The sequence below is a fragment of the Mustela nivalis genome (genome assembly GCF_964662115.1).
Source record: "Mustela nivalis genome assembly, chromosome: X".
NCBI lineage: Eukaryota > Metazoa > Chordata > Mammalia > Carnivora > Mustelidae > Mustela > Mustela nivalis.
Genome location: NC_139040.1, coordinates 121,912,325 through 121,933,081, shown reverse-complemented (window position 1 = coordinate 121,933,081; position 20,757 = coordinate 121,912,325). Strand labels below are relative to the sequence as shown.

The 20,757-nt window shown below is 41.2% G+C and overlaps 1 protein-coding gene across 4 annotated transcripts in view; it reads right to left on the bottom strand.

The window, feature by feature from the left end:
- Positions 1-20,757, bottom strand: part of ACE2 (angiotensin converting enzyme 2) — a 39,095-nt gene that overhangs the window by 14,511 nt on the left and 3,827 nt on the right. For all 4 annotated transcript variants that reach the window (XM_082717013.1, XM_082717016.1, XM_082717015.1 and 1 more), the window contains 8 exons: positions 16,241-16,399; positions 12,662-12,755; positions 11,827-11,970; positions 10,220-10,332; positions 9,105-9,210; positions 7,873-7,970; positions 5,295-5,464; positions 2,099-2,325 (listed from right to left, as the gene is read on the bottom strand). In XM_082717013.1, coding sequence (XP_082573139.1) covers positions 2,099-2,325; positions 5,295-5,464; positions 7,873-7,970; positions 9,105-9,210; positions 10,220-10,332; positions 11,827-11,970; positions 12,662-12,755; positions 16,241-16,399 — 1,111 coding nt within the window. The remainder of the gene's footprint in view (positions 1-2,098; positions 2,326-5,294; positions 5,465-7,872; positions 7,971-9,104; positions 9,211-10,219; positions 10,333-11,826; positions 11,971-12,661; positions 12,756-16,240; positions 16,400-20,757) is intronic.

The window sequence follows — 20,757 nt, the reverse complement described above, 5'->3', positions numbered from 1 at the left end:
TACATACCTGTTTTCAGAGCTAATTAGGGCTAGTTCGTCCACTGTCATACTATTTATTCTTGTAAACTCCATGAAGGCGGTGACTGTTAGTGTCTCATTCGAGACTGTATACCTAGCCTAGTGGCTCCTACATGATACCCGCTCTGAGTCTTTGTTAAAAAAACAAATAGTAAATAGATGTGACCCAAACCTAGTAAACCAGGGAGGAAACACCCAAACAAAAAAAAGAGCCTCCCTAGAAGAAGCTATCCACTGGGTAATGAGGAGTATAGTACACCTTAAATGTACTGGCATCTTCTTCACCTCAGTTTAAAATGCTTTAACACATTATGTGATCTCATCGCTCTCTTATTTAGTGAAGTTTAAAAAAAAAAAAAAAAGCAGGAGAGCTCACTCTAAGTATACAAATGAAGCTCCATGAATTGTAAGCAGAGGGGGTACTATCTACTTGGCACACCACTGTATCTCCACTGTTGAGAAAAATGCCTTGCACATAGTATATGCTCAGTAAATCTTTTTGGAAGAAGAAGGGAGGCAAGGTAAAGGGAGGGAGGAAGAGAAGGAATGAAGGGATTCGCTCAACCTCATTCACAGATCAGGACAGAGTCAAGTAAGGAAGCAAGAGTTTTTCAAACCAGTGGTTTAACCATGTTTAGTACTATTCTAGTGGTTCAATCCTCTTTGCCTGCTTGTCAGGAAATATTTTAAAAATGATAAAAACTAATAATTGTCTGTTAATTGACGTAAGAATTATATTTTAAAATTGGGCAACAGGTGTGGTTGCCATCAACTCCCTTTCCTTTGTGGCTCCCTTCATGGGAGGTTCCTGTTTCTCGTCTATTACCCACTGGGTTTATGCTTACAGCAACTTTTTCAGACATGATGGTGGCTTGACACTGACCTACTCCCAGGCCTTCATGAGATCACCGAAGTCTGGAGCCAGAAGTCAAGGCACAGTGAATTGCCCCCACAAGGATGGAGCTCATGACCTTGACCTCACTGACCAAATGTTCCAGCCAGTGGAACTGATGTTTTGAACCAAACAGCTAAAATGAGGGGAGGGAAATATACAGAAGAAAACATATTTGGCTCTAAGTATCCTCCTTTTACAAGGAAAAATCGGAAGTCATGGCATCTTCACTCAAGAATCTGGATCTCGCGAATATTCGTCATGTGCCGTCAAGTCCCAGGCATCCAAAGAGAAACAGGCTGCCTTGGAAAAGATGTTGAAGGATAGCATGCATCTGAGGGGACGTCCCAGGAGCGAATTCACGCATCAGCTGGCTGAAGAAAACGTTTCAGTCCCGTCCAATCTTGATATTCCACCACCCATTCTTTAAGAACTCTAAAATTTCAAGTCACACTTTGCTTTGTAAAATATGGGGAAAGCTTTAGATTAGGGCTCTGGTTTGGGTTTTGCAATGCTGCTTTTTGACCTTGGGCTAGTTAGTTTTCCTCTCCTGTCTTCAATTTGCTGCCTCAGCAAAATGGTTTTTAGAATGTTTCGGCTCTCACATTTTGGGAAGTTCTTACCTAGAAACCAGGGGGATCTAGTCAGAACTCGAACACTAATTAGCTGCGTGACCATGGATAAGCCATTTCAGTTCTGTGGGCCTGTTTTAGCATCATTTTTTTCCCCCGTTAGATGTTTCTTAAGAGTTCTAAGACCATTCATTCAGTCAGCTCTCTTATGCCTTTTTTTTATTATTAAAGATTTGATTTATTTGAGAACAAAAGAAAGAAAGAAAAAAAGAAGGAAGGAAGGAAGGAAGGAAGGAAAGAAAGAAAGAGCGAGTGAGCACAATCATGGAGACAGGCTCCCCGCTGAGCAGAAAGCCCGACATAGGGCTCGATCCCAGACCCTGGGATCTTGACCCAAGCTGAAGGCAGACGCTTAACTAACTGAGCCACCCAGGTGCCCCCTGTTGTGATATATTCTTTAAAAAATGTTTTTTACCAGCAGTAATTCCCAGTTACCCATAAATATCACATGCTTTATGTGGCAAAAATTAAATATATCCCACACATGATAATAAATGCTTTTGCCCACCACCAACTAAGACTCCCCAAAACAAGCCATGAAGAAAAATGACCATACCACTGTCTTCAGAAAAATCAGGTGGCAGAAGACCAATGTTTTTCAAATGGTTGGGTGTAGCTGCAGAAAGTGACATGATTTCCCCCACAGCTTCATGGAACCCTTCATTAGCTCCATTTCTCAGCAGGAAGGGTTGTTCGGCATATGCCATGTCATACTGGATGTGTCCCATCTCGTGATGGGCTGTCAGGAAGTCATCCATCGTCACCTTTGTGCACATCTTGATCCTGCACAAAAACAGGCAAGATGGAAAACGAATCTCAATGAATTTAATTTAATCATCACAGTAAGCGCAGTATAGGATTTTGGTAGCACAGATCATCATTCCAAGATCTGTTCCCCAATGAATCTTGAGGACTTACCTTTTATGTCCTAGAAACAGTACAAGGTACTCAAAATAAAGTGATGGGCGGGGCTGAATCCTACTGCTCACAAACTAATAGAAAGATAAGCAGAGTCTTCTACCAGAAAAACCCTCAGGCAAGTACTCTGTCAGTGATCAGTAGACATGGCCTTGGACTTAACAGTAAGTGAATGTAGGCACAGTCTCCTAGAAGTACAGAGAAGGGCATACCTGAGAATGCAACGGTCTGGGCAGCCCGGACCTTGATCAACATGTAGAAGTTTGCCAGGTAGATGGCAGGGAGGGGCAAGACGTTGACACTCCTGGAAGTGCTCCAGGAGAAAGGCTTGAGAAAAGGGTGTAGCATTCAGGACACTGCAGGCAATTGGGTAGAGCCAAGATAAGAGAAGGAGAAGGAGAAGGGGCTTGATATGTGGGAGTCATTAGCATGTAAGTCAGGGAGTAGATGTGATGGCCCATGAAGCAGGTAAAGAATGGCGAGGAAAGAGGGCCAAAAACAGAGCCCTAAGAGGTCCCAGTACAGATGGAGTGGAGAAAGATGATTCAGAGAAGATGGAGAGGGAGAGAGAGGTAAAGAGAGAGAGAGAGAGGTCAAAGAAGTCCAGAAGAGATTATGCTGAGTGAAGTAAGTCAAGCAGAGAGAGTCAATTATCATATGGTTTCACTTATTTGTGGAGCATAACAAATAGCATGGAGGACAAGGGGAGATGGAGAGGAGAAGGGAGTTGAGGGAAATTGGAAGGGGAGGGGAACCATGAGAGACTGTGGACTCTGAAAAACAATCTGAGGGTTTTGAAGGGGCGGGGGGTGGGAGGTTGGGGGAACCAGGTGGTGGGTATTGGGGAGGGCACGGATTGCATGGAGCACTGGGTGTGGTGCATAAACAATGAATACTGTTACGCTGAAAAGAAATTTAAAAAAAAAAAAAAAAGAAGAAGAAGAAGAAGTCCAGAAGAGCATGACAATGCAGAAGCCAATGAAAAAAATGGCATTTCGAAGAAAACCTGTAAACACTGTCTAAGGCTGCAGTGGCCCAATGCGATAAGGACTGCATTTGGCAATGAGACTATGGTCCTGTTCAACTTGGCCAGAGCAGTTCCATTCCAGTGAATGCAGCCGCTGTATTTCAGTAGGTTCCCAAATTAATTTTCCTACCCCTCTGACCATGCCATCCCCCTGATAAATACCCTGTAAGTGTCCCCCAGTGCTCAAGAAGAAACTCAGCCGCCTTCATACAGCCCAGTAAGACCTGCTTTTCTAAGCCGGTTTTTCTCCATTCTTTTTTGAAACAATTCCAGGAAGGGCTGCTGTGTGTTCAGTGTCTACAGTACCCAATATCCTGGGCTAGGAAACTTATATTAACTCCCTTATTTTTCAGCCTCACTGTACTGGTGTCAGCGAAGTGTTTTGATAAATAAGGCTTTCTTGGAACATTTATTTACGTACGGTCCGTGGCTGCTTTGATGCCACAAGGGCAGAACTGAGTTGTTGCAGCAGAGACCTGCAAAGCCTGAACTATTTACTATCTGACCCTTTCCAGAACAGGACTGTCAAGCCCTACTCTAGTGCGTGCTGCTGGGGGCCTACCCAGGCCAGCTCTCCCAGGCAGATCCCCACATGCCCCATTCTGGCTGAGTCATAGAGGTTAAAAGCCAACAGCTTCTTCCTGGTGCACTGCCTTTGGCTAAATGACAGGTGCCTCAACCAGGAGATTAGGTCCTCCCACGCTCTGGGGCAGTCGGCAGCTAGTGACTGACTAATGTCGGGGTACAAAAGACCAGTCCTCTTTTCTCAAGGTGTGACCAACTATGGTACAAATTGGGGTCCAGAGAGCCCTGTGGGATCAGGCTGAGGCCAAGTCTCCAGCAGAGGCCACATCCTTACTTAACTCTTTCCCAGTCCACCCTGCTTCCCTCACTCCCTTTTGCCTGATGTCTGTCCCTCAATGAAGCGTTTATATCAGAATCTTCTCCTGAAGCTGGGGAACCCAACCTAAGACACTCACAAACCTGCTACCTGAGAATTACCACTCCCCTTTGTAGATACGGAAAATGAAACCCAAGAAGGTTAAATACCTTGGCCCGGCTGCCTAGTCATTAAGTGACACCCCTGGGATTCAAAAGCCTGTGCTCATTCTGCCATTTCACAGACCCTTCTTCACATGGCCTTTATTCTAGCCCAACTTGTTGGGTCTGGTACACAGTACCCGGTCCTGCCTCTCTGCACTGGATCCTGCTTTTCTCCCAGCCCAGTGACCTCATCCCAGCTCTGTCTATCCAAACCCTTCTCTTCGTCTGTCCAGCCTAATTCAAATGCCACCTGAAAAGCCCTGTCTGAGCCTATATTCTCTTCCGAGTGTAGTCCGTTCTCTTCCAGTTTCCTATAAAGTGTTCTCTGTGGTTCTCTTCTAACACGTACCACTTTCTGTCTTTTGTCGCAGCTTACTTACTCACCTGTCCTTTCTCATTCACAAGAGGGAACCATGGAGGAGAGGAACGATGCCTGATTCCCACACCCATCCTCCATAAATCTGAGCACCACATCTTTCTCACGGCGACACCACCCTTCCCGTGACCAGATAAATCTAATGGGTGCATATTGTTTCAAATAAGGCAGACCATCTAAAGTTCGAGTGAGGGCTTGCTGACAATCTCCTTTTCTTGGAAAAGCTCAGATGTGCTCTCATGGACTCCTGAGCCCTCATTTAAGGAGAGTTCGTTCACACATCTCTTCTGTGGTCAAAGAAGCAGAGAAGAAATCCAAATCCATCCTCATCCTTGCCTCCATTGTCTCCCAGTTTAGTATCAGCTGCGTAAGGGTCACCCTCACTACCTGAAGTCACGCTTCCCTAGGTCCCAAGCTGTGGGGTGGCAGACCACTTTCCGGTTGTCGCCTGGCTCCGTTAGCATGGAGTTTTGCCAGAACCCTTCAGTCATGTTGGGAAGGCCAACAGATACAAAGAATTTCTCAGCCTCCTCGAAAATCCTCCTTGCATCCCAGCTCTGAAAGAAAAAAAAAAAAAAGAGCATTTCCTTCTAGCATTAAAATAACAGCATTCTTTCTGTTGGCTATGTACAGAGGCAGAACCTTTCTGGAAGGCAGTTTGGCGACATGTACAGACATGTCAAGTTTTCAAAATGTTCACACTCTTTGTCTCAGTAATCCTGTCTCTAGGGAACTAACCTAGGAAATTCTCAGAAGTTAGGTCAAAGAATTACATTTTAAATGGGTTTTTTGTTTATTATTTTAAAATATTGAAACATATCTGACACATCACACTGCATAAATTTAAGGTGCACAACATGTAAAATGATTTTTAATAGAGGAAAAAAGTGGAAACCACAACCAGAATGGTTATATACATAAAGATGTCTTCGTGGGATGGAAAATCTAAATAAATTCAATTCATAAAGACTTTTTATTGATGTTTTTTACAATTTGATATTAAGTGAAAAGTAGAATATATAAACCTCTTATATAATGTGATATTAATGAGGAAACACACAAAAAATTAACAGTAGACTCTGTGAGATTATGTGTGATGTTTTTGTCTTAATCCTTTTATTTCAAGTAAAAGCAAACAACAATGGCCTTCTCTTTCCCAAAACTCTATTCAACTCAAGCCAACAATCCTTGACCAAGCTCCTTTAAGGAAGGAGGCCCTGGTGCTAGGCTTAGTGGGAGACACAAACAATAAGGGCAGACAAGTCACGGACTTTTGGAGCCCAAAAGGCCTGTGTGTGACCCAGTAGCCAATTAAATAGCTGGGCCTTGGCTTCATAGTCCATATGGGAATCTCGAGTTTCAGAATGTTCTGGAACTGGAGAAGGGCAGCAGTCGGTGTCTGGCATCCAGCAAACTCTTCTGGGAGCTGATCAGGACTTCTTTGGAAATAAGGCCCTTGCGAGGCAAACTAAGTTTGTACAACTGGCAGATAATTCATCAATCACTTCTCGTGACCCAGAGAACTTCCTCTGTTCTCCAAGACCAGGCAAGTCTGGTTTTTCTCTTCTATTGCCTCAGGGATATGAAACAGGATGTGAAACTGGGGATTTTTTTTTTTATTATTGCCCTTTAAAGGCAATATTGGTATTTGTAGGTATGGCATTCTCAAGCAGAAGGAATGTCTGTATACCAAAACAGCGTAGACCAGTAAGCACAGTTAACGTCTGTTAAATGCGAATGGAAAAATATTAGAAATATTAGGAGTTCTGAAGTCAAAGCTTAGTCGCTGCTGACTGTCTTCATGACTTTGGGCAAGACATTTACCCAGGCCTCAGTTTCCTCACCTACAACACGGATCCATCCTCATCCCTGTCTGGACAGTCTCAAAAGTGTGTCATGAAGATGGCCTTAGGAGAGTGGGTGCGTGTACCAACCCTGGAGACAGGCTGTGAAACCCAACCTAGCCCAGCTGTGGGAGTTTGGAGACCCCTATAGCTTCATGTTTTTATTCTGCTGTGGCCTTTTCCCAGGAGCATGCTATATATGTGAAGATGTTCACGGCATGGCTGCTTGCAGGTTTAAAACCGTTACCAAAGAAAAATCTAACAATGTATAAATAGGAAAGGAAGTTATGGTGCAGCTCTCTGAAGACATTTTATACAGCCAAGAGATGTACATCAATATGTTGTTATCTGAAAAATGTAGACTATTAGCTGAAGAAAGAAAAATACATAATTATAACATGATTTCACCCATGGTAGGGTAAATTTAAACAATTATGCAAGGATGGTAGCAAAAAAAGTAATTTAAAAATTATTTTAAAGACTCCTACAATATTTTTAACAATAATGATTTTTTAAATATGCAAAGATCTTCTAATGATATTTTTTTCTGTTCATAGAGACTACAGAGTGATTACTTAGTGGCAACTAACTCTGGAAAGAGTAATGCCAACCAGTTGATAATTCCATACCTTACTGCTTAATGGAAAACCCAGGTCATCTCCATTTTTTAATATCATTCAGCAAGATCAACACCCTACTTTTCAAGGTACTTGATGTCACTGACATTATAAATTACTTTTCCATGAAAAGATAGTTACATTAAAAATACATTTATTATTTTTTAAAGATTTTATTTATTTGAGAGAGAGAAGATGCATGTGCACCAGTGCGGAAAGGCCCAGAGGGTAAGGGAGTGAGAAGGGGAAAGAATCTCAAACAGACTCCGTGCCAATCAAGGATCTGGAGCTCCATCTCATGACCCTGAGATCACGACCTGAGTTGAAACCAAGAGTCAGGTGCTTAACTGACTGAGTCACCCAGGCCCTCCCAAGAAATACATTTAAATTAACTTGACACTTTTTTATACACGTGGTTTTATATGCAAAAGATAAGGAGAGAAAAATGGCAGAAAAAGAAATGAAGTTGAGGATTTAGATTTGGTTTTTAAGGCCTCTTCCTACCTGGTTCACCATTGCATCAGTGACATCTATGTTTGGTTTTTGTCCAAAGGGGACCATCAGAGGGTACAGGTTTGTCCAAAATCGACCCCACATATCGCCTATTTAAAAAAAAAAAAAGATTTTGTTAATACATAACAAAGGCAGAAGTGATTTCTGATTTTACACAGACCTGATTTTACACAGTGCATAAGTTAGGATCAGTAAATAGGTTTAATCTAGTTTCTTTTCATTATCTATTTTTCTGTTCTCTTATTTATAATTTTCAACACTCCCTTCTATCACCTCTAAAAGTTTAAAATAGCATGAGACTATTCCTGTTTCTTCCATTTTGAATTACAATTCAAAGGCACTATTTATTAACTGTATGGAACATCATAGCTACTATAGATTAGAAACAGATTTATATAATCCACCATCCATGAAACAAAATATTGAAAATTATACTATTAGTAATTCCTAATATGGACTCAAGAGAGATCATATGGGATCATCATCGAGGAATCTCTACTAACTAGTAACAGAGTTTCACCTTTATCAATATACTATAGTGAAACACTTAATTGAGTAATTTTTCAAACATCTCAAACAAATGCGAAATTGGATTCCAAAGCCAGAAACCCTAAAAGGCAAGATGGATCTAGAAAAAGTCAATCTAATAGCAAGACCAGAGTGTTGGCACCAAAGGAATGGTGCAACATAACTACATGAAAAATATTCCAAATATTCCAAAATGTCATGTTTTAAACATTAAAATTCAGTAGAGATAATTATAAGGGCCTATGCTCAAATTTCATTTATTTATTTTTAAAGAAATTCCTCGCGGGGCGCCTGGGTGGCTCAGTGGGTTAAGCCTCTGCCTTCGGCTCAGGTCATGATCTCAGGGTCCTGGGATCGAGCTCCGCATCGGGCTCTCTTCTCAGCAGAGAGCCTGCTTCCTCCTCTCTCTCTGCCTGCCTCTCTGCCTACTTGTGATCTCTCTCTCTCTGTCAATAAATAAAATATTAAAAAAAAAAAGAAATTCCTCGCAAAATGTGATTTCAATAATATTACCAACTACATTCACAAAATTTTCCAAAAGTTTTATGTTGGGCCTCATTCAAAAAAAAAAAAAAAACAACTTTATTGGTAGAAATCACAGAGAACAAAGAAAAAAAAGAAAAAAGAAAGAAAGAAAAAGAAACAAGAAATAACAGAGAACAAGAAGTACACAAAGAGTTCCTGGAGTTTCTCACCAAGCAAATGGGCCGGGAGGCATCCAGTTGGGCTGATACGGGAAGGGTAGGCGTCCATCAGCTTTGCCCTCACATAAGCATGAAGATGTTCATACAGTGGTTTAATCTGAAAAGCCCAGGAAGAAAATTTAAGACCAAGAATAGTCTACTCCAATTTCCAATCCCCCACACTAAAGATAGAAGCCTCTTTAGACAAGTAGAATTTCCCCAAATTCTAATTTCTTCTCCTGTCAAATACACTGGAGAGTTTGAAAGGCTCTCTTCTTCCCAGATATTAATGATGACTAGCTTCACGGCATAGAGCAATTAACACACCTGGGAGGAATCCCAAAATGAAAGCGGATGCAAAAAACGTTCCTTTTTAAGATGTTACCTACTTCCTTTGTTTCTAAATTGAAGTACATTTAAATCTGATAAAATTCACCCATTTTTAAATGTACAGTTTCATGAATTTTAGTAAATGTATACTGTTGGGCAGCCTTCACTATTCACTAGTACCCACTTTTAGAATATTTCCATTATCCCCAAAACTTGTCTTGTCCCCATTTGCAGTCAATTCTAGTCCCACGCCCAGCCCAGGTCATCACTGAACTGATTTCTGTCACCATTGTTTTGTCTATCCTGGAAATTTCATGTAAATGAACTCATAAAGTCTATGACATTTTCTGTCTGGCTTCTTTCACGCACCATGATTTGTAGGTTCCTCCATGTTACTGCATGTATCAGTAGCTCCTTCTTTTTATTACTGAGTAGTGTTTCATTGTATGAATGCATCCAAGTTTGCTTTGTTTAGTATCTCATGGGTACAGCTCAGCAGCTAAAGGACAACTAGGTTGTTCCCAGTTTGGGGCCATTACGAGTGATGCTTCTATGAACATTCATATGTGAGTCTTTGTATGGATCTTTATGTTCATTGCTCTCATATAGACACCTCAGAGTGGAATACTTTAGTCATATGATAAGCGCATGTTTAAAATCTTTCCAAGCTCTAATATTCCATAGCTCTGAAGCCCAGGAATGGCCGATGAGCATGTTAAGAAGAAGCCAGAATGCCTTTGGTCATTGTCCCTTCTTCTCACGCACTGCCCTATCTCTGTGTATGGTTCCTTGGATACCTGTGTGAAGGTGTGTTCCACATCTTCAATCAGCTGGTTGCGGCTGTAGCTATAGCCATCTGCCCACTCCTCTTCATAGTCTCCTCTCCAATAATCCCCATAGTCCTCATAATCTGTTTTTTTTTTAAACAAAAAAAAAAAAAAAGAAGAAGAAGAAGAAGGAGGAAGAGAACATCAGGGAAAGAAAGAGATGAAGCACTGTATACACGGATTAACCTTGCTGGGAGGTTAAAAAAAATCCAAAGATCTGTCCCATTCGTACTGCCTTTCTAAGGAATAACTCAAAGAGATGGAACGAATAACGCTAGCTGGTGTCTGTCAAGCACTTGCTCTCTGCCAGAAATTTGAAGGCTTGACCTCATCTAAGAAGTACAAATGCCCTACCAGATTGACATCATGGAAGTCATGCAGATTAGCAGGCTGTTCTTAGATGGGGGGATCATTTGTCCAGGATCACCCCACTGGTAAGAGGCAAAGGCACGTTACAAGTTCCGTAACCCTCAGTCTCTACCCTCTCCGTACTTGAGTTTATATTTTTGGCTTTAAAACATGTGACTGGATTTGTGTTTTTAAATCCTCCTTTTGTTCAGGGATTTGTATTTTCACATCTAACTCAACTAATCTTAGACCTTGCCACAGTGGGCCTGTGTGTGTTTGTAAATTACGCGTCTGCACAGAGCATCTCTCTGGGCTTCACAGAGCATCTCTCTGGGCTTCACAGAGCATCTCTCTGGGCTTCACGTAGCATCTTGGCATCGGGAGACACAAGCTTGCATTGGGATATTAGCCAATAACGTTTGCAAATATGTTCTGATAATTTTTACTTTTACATACACATTGGCAATGGATGATCAGAAGGAAGAGAGAAAGAACTCTTTGGACAGAAGGATGTGGTGATGAGCTACTGTCTCCAGCTTGCCCATGGCTTGATGGTATCATTTTAAGCGGCAGTGGGAGATATTTAGAAACGACAGATGAAAAAAAAATGCTTCCTTACTCAACCCCAGGGGGCAGTGAATCACCAAAGCATAAAGTTACTCATAACGCTGTAGCTTCAACTCATTATTCAGGCAGGAGAATAAGTTAGGAGATACGGAAATTCTGCCCCATGTTAAGAGTTTTAGGACTACACAATCTGAGTTATAATTACAACTGCATAGCAGAATGGAATTCTAGGCTAATTAATCTAATTTTTGTTTTCTTTCTGGGACACCACTCTGAGTTAAACACACAAATGGCCTTCGAGAATGAACTGTGGCCAGACAGGATTGTAGAGGAGCGACATTGTCTCTGTCTCCCATCCTATCTGAGAAATAGAATCCCTACTCAATCTCCAGGCTATCTCTGGTTCCTGATACTTTGCTGGACAACTGATTTGTTTGGCGCCCTGTAGTTCAGTCTCATTTCTGAGTTCTCTAAATTGTAGAATGTCAGCACACCTTACTCCCTAGTAGTTTCTTCTTTGAGACACATAACCTGAATTTGTTCAGCAGATGAACATTAATTTAGGGACACGTCTTCTACTGAAGGGAAGCCTTGGTAACTCATGAGAAATAGCCCCCAGCCCCAGAGTGGGCTGCAGGACCTCTACAGGCTGGCAGACTTACTGTTGGCTCTTGCCATCTCATTTTTCAGGGCCACATACTCTTCATATAATGGCCTCAGCTGCTTGCCGACCTCAGACCTCCAGCCTTCCCAGGCCCAAAGCCTCTCATTGTAGTCTTTGCTGTTTTCCATTATGTCATCCAAACCTGTCATTGCAAAGCACCCAATAAATAAATATGATAATAAACAAGATATAAACATGCATTTGTAATATTTTTATTTGCAATTATATGAGCTTTAAAGAATTAAAAGTAAGGCTAGCAGACATCGAAGGCATACGGTTATTAAAGGAAATCTCATGATATATCGATTTCTTCATCCTTGTTATAGTTTCAAAATATTTCTGCAGAGAAAATAAACCTTTGAAATCACTTAGCTGCAAGCTTAATTAAACTCCTTGGAATGTGACAGAATTTACCATGAAGTTTGGTTAAAAGTTAAAAGTTCACCTATGTGTTAAAACACCTGTTTGGAATCTTACCTAATCTTTGCATTATCTCTTTGAAAGGCACCATGTTATCAGCCAGTGCCAATCTCAGTTTTAAAACTTTGAGTTAAAAGGGGTGCCTGGCTCAGTCAGTTAAGCATTAAATGTCCACCTCTTGATTTCGGCTCAGGTCATAATCTCGGGGTCATGGGCTCGAGCTCCGTGCAGAGATCTGAGCTGAGTGCGGAGTCTGCTTGAGACTCCCCTTGTCCCCCAACCCTCACGCACAGGCACATCCTCTCTCTATCTCTCTCCCTCAAATAAGCAAACAAACAAATAAATTTAAAAAATTTAAAACTTAGAGGAAAGAAGTTAAATTTCATAATCCTTGCTCAAAATTAATAACTTACCTGGTTCGAGTAATAAACACTCCTGTGGATTATTTGGGTTACAAGCTTTTCCAGTACTGTAGATAGTGCTCATGGCATTTAGGATTGTGTTCAGCTGCAAATTAAATATAATAAACAATGTTTAAACTGGTAAATGTGCTAAGGCAAATATGTCCTTGAGACCATGTGATTTTTTATGCCTCAAAATACAGCAGCTCACATCTTTGCCAAGTCTCCTCCTTCACGTGGGGTAGGAATATCTCTGTTAAATTCCCCCACCAACTAACATGGAAGCTGAGATAGAAACACATAATAAATACACGTGGAGTGACTGAAATAAACAGATTTACCAGAGTTCTGGGGACGCTGCTCAGGTACACATGGGCAGACACGGGCATTTGTTGTTTCGTTCAGCAATCTTTGAGTACACATTTACTGAACATCTACTGTGCCCTACACTCAGATAACTGACACGAACAAATCACTGGTCCTCAAGGACTCCACAGTCATGGGACAGTGAGGCAGCCATGAAATCCATAATGACATGACCAAGTGACAAGTGGTGTAACTGTCATGAAAAAGTGATGTGGCAGTCTCCCGGGGAGTGGATAAATGGATAACTTGGAGATTAAGGGACGACTTCAGAGATGAGGGGACATTAACACGGTGTCTTGGAAGAGAAGTGAGAATTGGCCCAGTAGAAAAAGGAGATAGAAAGCAGAGCCTAAAAGATGGATGGAGGTTGGGAAAGAGCAGGCATTTTCCAGAAGTGATGACACCTTGAAGGAAACTGGCATAGTGAGGCTGACTGAGGCAAGTGGGGGATGTATGGATGGAGAGGTTAGCGGGGACCAGGTCGTGAGGGGTCATCTGTGCTACACTAAAGAGTTTGAACTTTACCCTGTAGGTAAAGGAGAGAAAAGGTAATAGGGTTAAGCAGTGCTACTCAAAGTATGGTCTGCGGACTAGAGCAAGACAGTAAATGGTTTGTTTCTATTCTGTGATAAGTACAGGAATCAAGAGAATAGATTTTTTTAAAGAGAATAAATGTTTATAAACTTTAAGAACAATTTGATATTTCCATGACACCTAGGCATGAGAGCAATGAAGTTAACCAAGTATTGATCTGCAATGGATTGGTAATAAAAGAAGAAAGGGAGTAAGAGAGGGAGAAAAGGGAAGGGAAGGGGAAGGGAGGGGATGGGAGGGGAGGACCTGCTTCTCTTCCACATTTGATTTAAGAAGCTCTTGATGAAAGGCTCTGTTTCCTTTCTCCTATTTCCCTCTTCCATTATTCTTTCACTCTGCTACAAGAATCATTATTCTAAAACGTGAAATAGATCCCATGCTTAAAACTTCAACAAGGTCCCATAGTCCAAAGGAATCAATCCAAATTCCTTACCATGACTCCTCCTGGTCTCTTGGTCTACCTGCTTTTTCAATCTCCCCTCTTTCCTCTCCATTGAACTCATGCATCCTTGAGTCTCCTCTCTTCCCAAACACTCCAAGCTTTTACAGGCATTTCAGTGGTTTTCAACTTTGGCTGCACATTAGAATTACCTGGGATCTTATAAAAATACAGGTTCTAGGTTCTATCTAGCTGTCTAGACTGTAAAATACTAACAAGCAAGGTTTCATGTGATGTCTTTGTGAAAAACACGGGGAAGCATGGAGTAGATAAGATAGAGTGGATTAATAACCAGTTGGATAATTGAATCCAAAGAATGTGGAATAACAGCTATCAACTTGTAGGAAGATATGTGCCATATGGTTTATCTTTGTCCTTATCATGAATTTTTTCTTTTAATAGACAGAGCTTACAACAGAGTTCCAGAGGACAAGCAACTGAGAAAAAAGACTTTGATTTTAAATAGTCAAATATTTTCGATAAAAATATTTTAGTAGGTTAGATCAGGGGTCTGTAACTATGATCTGCAGACCAAATACCGTATGCTGCCTGTTTCTGTAAAGTTTTATTGGAACACAGCCACACTCATTTGTTTATGTATTAGCTATGCTGATTTCCTGCTGCAACAGCAGAGTTAACTCATTGTGACAGACAATATATGGCCCACAAAACCCAAGATATTAACTATCTTTCCTTCTACAGAAAAAAAAATTTGCTGGCTCCCAGGCTAGAGAGATGGGATGAGAGATGTTATTTTAACAGGGCAAATACAGGCTTCCTTAAATTTGAACAAACTACCTATTTAAAAATAGAATCTTGAAAGCTATTATTTTAGAGCAACATCAGAGGAAGAGATCTGGAGAACTTCATTGACAGTGATGCTGATAGGAGCCAACATCGAATCTGCCTAAAAACCCAACCCAAAGCAACAAAAACCTGGTATAGTCCTAGACCATCTTAACAGATGTAGGGCACAGGGTGCAGAATGTCGTATTCCTGCTCGCCTTCATGCAGACGGGAACCAACTCAGAGTATGGTGTTTAGTTCAAGGTTACTGACAAAATGAAGACAGCAGCTAGGACTGGTTAGGAAACTTGAAACCATTGTATAGAAGGAAATTGACAGAGTGAATTTAATCTAGTTAGCCTAGATTTAAAGAAAAAAAAAAAAAGGACACGACTAGTTTAAAAAAAAAAAAAATAGCTGGGGCACCTGGGTAGCTCAGTCGGTTTAGTGTCTGTCTGCCTTTGACTCAGGTCATGAGCCCAATGTCCTGGGATCAAGTCCCACATCGGTCCCCTTGCTCAGTGGGGAGCCTGCTTCTCCCTCTGCCTGTGCTCCCCCTGCTTGTGCTCTCTCTCTCTGACAAAGAAATAACATCTTTTTTAAAGAATAGGTACCTTCATTTATTTAAAAACTATTTTAGGAAAGAGCAATTTGGATCCAGAAGGCAGAACAAAGTGGAGGTAAAGCACTTAATGCTTGATGGAGGGAGTATCTCCCTCAATGAGGGGGACGCACATATGGAATGGATGCTGTAGAAAGAGACGAATTACCCACCTCTAAAGCAGTTTGAGCTGAGGCTCTTAGCCCCTTTTTGAAGACGTTACAGAGAAGAGTCAAGAACGAAAGGGGGAAGGAATTGGACCACATACGGGACTCTTTCAGCTTGGCACTATTAACATTTTGGACCACGTAATTTTTTGTCATTGGGAGTTCTCTTGTGCATTGCAGACTGGTTAGCAGCATCCCTGGCCTCTACCCACCAGATGCTGATAGCTGGTCCCCTCCCCCAGTTATACAACCAAAAAGGTCTCCACATATCATCCAATGTCCCCGGGGGACAAAATCTCCCCTGGCTGAGCATGACTGACATAGACTAAGCACATCCTTCAGGCCACCTGGTCCTCAGGAAGGTGACGTCTGCATACAACATGCTTATATAACACCGTGCCCAGACAACACCCGTTTAACTCTGTGATCTAACATAATTATTACCAGTGACTTCTTTCACTTGCAAAAGGATTCCAGTTTGGATGACAAATTTTGTGGTCACCCTACCCAGGCACAGAGCTCTTTCTAATGCCAGCATTACTGTCTTTGCAGATAAAGGAAGAAGCCATGGGGATATTAATGCTTAATGTTTCCCAAATATTTCAGCTCTTGGGGTCAGTGCTAGAATGTTCACATACTCGTTCACGCTTGTCTGCTGAGAGCACGGATGACCCACTCTGCTGAAGGGCCCGCAACTGACGCTTGATTATAGGGTCCTGTATTTCTTCTAGTGGGTAGGTTTTGGCATGCTGGGACTCTTCTTCATAAAAGGCAGACCACTTGGCCCCAGCAATATTCTGAAATGACAAAAAAATAAAGTTGAAGTCAGAATGGCACTGCTTGAACAGAGAGAACAGAAGATACTGTCCAGAAAACATCTGGTGGAAAATCTAGTATTTCCTGAGTGGTTTAGTTCTCTACTTTGCTGAAGGTCAAGGCTTAGGTCATGAGTGACCAGGCCATTCTTGGTCCCTCTCTCTTTCTGGCCCAGTGCCTAGTTTTCCCAAGGGTCCTAAACCCTGAACTGGAAATGAATTCTCACAGATAATTCACACTGTGGGTCCCTGGAATTTATGCCTTAGCATTGTGAGTTAATCAAGGATTTGAGGATGAATGCTCCAAAGGGGGGGGGCCCAGTAAAGTTCAGAGCAAACTTAATGGGAATACAGCCCCTCATGACAATGGGAACAATAAGAAATGAGAAACAGTTTGCAGTGAGCTCCATGGTGCCATGACTTACCAGAGAGTCTGATCTTAACTTACATTCCCCAAAGAAGGTTGCCCAGAATATGGCCTTTTGGTAGGCACAGTGATTTTCTAACACAAAAGAAACCAACAAGCAGGTGATGATGCCAGAACTCACTTCCCCCCAACTTGGACATCAGTATAGGCAAGTGGACTTCTCCAGACTCTTCTAGAATAATGTTTTCTCAATGTACAAACTCATTTTCATTTACCAAAGATGAAAATGAACAATTACTTTGTACATTGTATTTCTCTAGACTATATAAAAGAGGTAGCATATAAGACAAGTCAGATCTCCATTCTTGAAGTCACATACCTCTAAGTAGCTGTGTGCTTTAGGCAAATTACTTACCTTCTCTGAGCCAGTTACCTTATCTGTAAAATGAGGACTTACCTCAAAGAGTTGATGTAAGGATGAGAAGAATTAACAAATAATAAAATGTTTATCACAGTATCTGATACAAATTAAACATTTAAAAAGTTAGCTATTTTATAATTTATAGAAAAAAGTACTTTGCCCTTAAGTTACTATAGTTTTATCAGAAAGATAAGGTATGCAGCATGAATGTTTCATTAATGAAATATAACAGCATATGATCATGTATTAACTTGCAGTGGCCAAGCAGTTTCTGCTATAGGAAAAGAAAGACTCATGTAGGCAACTAGATTTGGCCAAGCACTCATGGAGAAGACCCTAAAGTAGGTAGGAGTTGGGTGGATGTAGAGTACTTTGCAGAATAATTTACTTCATTTGATTTTCCTACTTGCATGAGATAGAAAGTCATTCTGTCTCCATTATTCATAAGTGCATAAGGGGGCTGAGAGCGGTAAATCGTGGTTATGGCCATGACAGCATCTGGCTCCTGGCTCCTGCAGTACACAAACTCTGAGATGGATCCCATGGTCCTCACCCCTCGGTGGTACACAGTTGTGTGATTTCCTTCCCCTTAAGGGTGAGTAGGAGCTATGACTTGCTTCTAACCAGTAGCATGCATCAAAGGTGACATCATGTACCTATCTATGTTATATAAGATTCTAATTCTTATCTTGCTAAAACTCTGACTCCCTTGCTGACTCTGATGTAGCAAGATGCCATGCTGTGAACAACACAGCCATGTGTGGAGGAATTGAGGATGGCCTCTACCTGATATCCTGTAAGAAACTAAGTACCTCAGTCCCACAGCACCCAAGGATCTGAAGGCTTACCACTAACCACATTAGCTTGGAAGTGGATTCATCCCCAGTCAAACCTCAGCTGAGACCACGGCACTAGCCAGGACCTTGATGACAACCTTAGAGGACTCAGAAATGGAAGACGCAGGTAAGCAATGCCTGGGCTCCTGACCCACAGAGGCTGTGGGATGATCAATGTGTGTTATTTTAAGCTGCTAAGCTTGTGGTAATTTTTAACACAATAAATAATTAGTACCAATCCCAAAGGTAGGACTTCAGGCACAACTGCATTTTCCAGGCCAAAGAATTTGACTATTATCCTTTGAATACTAGGGAATCACTTAGGGGCACCAAGCAGGCACAGGACATGATGGGAATCGTGTGTGGACATGACAACAATGGAACCAGACAAGAGATGAAAATAACGGCAGTAAAAATGGAAAATGATTTCTCTATTGAGTACATACAACCCCTCAGGAACTACTTCTCAACTAATCTTCGCAAGCAATCTTGTGAGGTAGTTGTGACAGTCTTCACTTCACAAATGAGGAAACTGAGGCACGGGGTCCGGTAGGTCACACAGCTAGTGATTTGAAAGAACCAGCATGCCATCCCAGATATGTTTACCTCCGAAGTGAACACTTTTAACCATTGACTCATTGACTCTAGATGATATTCAACGCATTATGTTCTCTGTAACACATGAGTGGGAAGTAGCGAGCTATGGAAAGAAGAGTTTGGTCTCGGGCACCTGGGTGGCTCAGTGGGTTAAGCCTCTGCCTTCAGCTCAGGTCATGATCTCAGGGTCCTGGGATCGAGCCCCACATCAGGCTCTCTGCTCAGTGGGGAGCCTGCTTCCTCTTCTCTCTCTGCCTGCTGCTCTGCCTACTTCTGATGTCTCTCTGTCAAATAAATAAGATCTTTAAAAAAAAAAAAAAAACATGAAAAATTAAAAAAAAAAAAAAGAAGAAGAGTTGGGTCTATGGCACGGACTCCTCTGTCAATTCACAATTTACCTCTAAATCCCTATCCTTCTTCACCCAATCCAGGGTGATTTACTGTCAAGCAAAATTTCTGGTAAAACTTTGATACCAAACTATAGCAATAATTTTGTTCTCAGTCTCCTCTGGAAACAACTCACAATCCCCAAAAGGACCCAGTCTTAGACGTTTTTTAATTATACGACATAGAGTTATTTTGAAGATACCGGTTTTATTTTATCACTATCATAAATGTTATACTTTAAATCCCCCCCAAAAAAATTACATAATGTCACCTTGAATTCTGACCCCCTAGGACATACTGTTCCATCCCAAGCTATTCTTTTTTCCAGAGCTCTCGGGACCTGAACTAGTTTTTTGTTCACTTCTTGCCTCAATATTCCTGCACCATGCTAGTACTGGAATTCAATTTCCACACCTGTTAAGTAACTCAGGGGTAAAACCCGAGTCTAATCAAATCTATAGATCAGGGCTCTGCCCACCATCTGATTTTGTAAATAAAGTTTAATTGCAACATAATCGCACTCTATGTCTATGGTTGTTTTCGCGTTACAATGGCAGAGTTGAAGAGAGGCCAGAGGGCCCACAAAGCCTGAGATACTTACTATCTGACCTTTTACAGAAAAACTGCTCTGCCCTCTGCCCTAGATCTATACATTTACAGGAAATGCGGGCGACAAAAGAGCATGTTAAGCAACATTTAGGGGGCACAATCAGCAAGTCCAGAAAGTATGAGTTTCTACGACACCCAAAGTTTAATTCTTAGGCAAATAAATTGCAAAAAAAAAAAAAAAAAGTAAGGGAGGGACTCTGTAGATTAACAGAGAGCTAAAGTACATCCTTCAAAATGATTGGAAGGAGAGGCCCTTGTTAGATCTTGATTCAAACAAAACAGCAGCTGAAATTGAAAAAGAAATAAAATGAGACGGTAGGGAGCATTTGAATGATGACCAGATAATTGATGATACTGAGGAGTTATTGTTAAGTTTTCAGCATGGTACTGTTATTAAGGTTGTTTTAAAAAATACTTTTTAAAAAAAAGATGAAATATACACATAAAACTATATCATGTTTTGGATTTCCTTCAAAATAATCCAGTAAGTGTGGGGTTGGGTAGGAAAAAAAAAAAAACGACTGGCCAAAGTGTTAATAATTTGTAAACTGGGCAATGGGTATGAGGAGATTCAATGTACTCATCTCTCTTCTTTTACTCATGCTTGAAAATTTTTACGGTAAAAAATAAAGAAAAATCATATGACGGAAAGTAATTTGGCAACCAAAAGGAATGAAGTAATGTCACATGCTGCACCATGCACAGAGAAAGAAGCCAATCACAAGAGACCATGTGTTATACAATTCTGTTTATATGAAATGTTCAAAATAGGCAAACCTATGGAGACAGAAAGTGGACCGGTGGTTGCTTAGGGCTAGGGGCTAGGAGCTGGGAGAAGAGTGATGACTGACAGGCATGTGGTTTCTTTCTGGAGTGATGAAAATGTGCTAAAATTAGATGGTGGCGAAGCTTGTACAATTCTATAAATATATTAAAAAGCACTGAATCACATACTTTGAATTGAAGTTTATGGTGCATAAATTATATCTCAGCAAAGCTGTCATTAAAAGCTCTCTATAGTAAAAGCAAAGGAAAAAATCCTCATCTTATCGCCCAGGTCCTATAACTAGATCTAAAACTTCACGAAGTTGCGCCAAACCGCAAGAGTTAGCCAAAATTACCC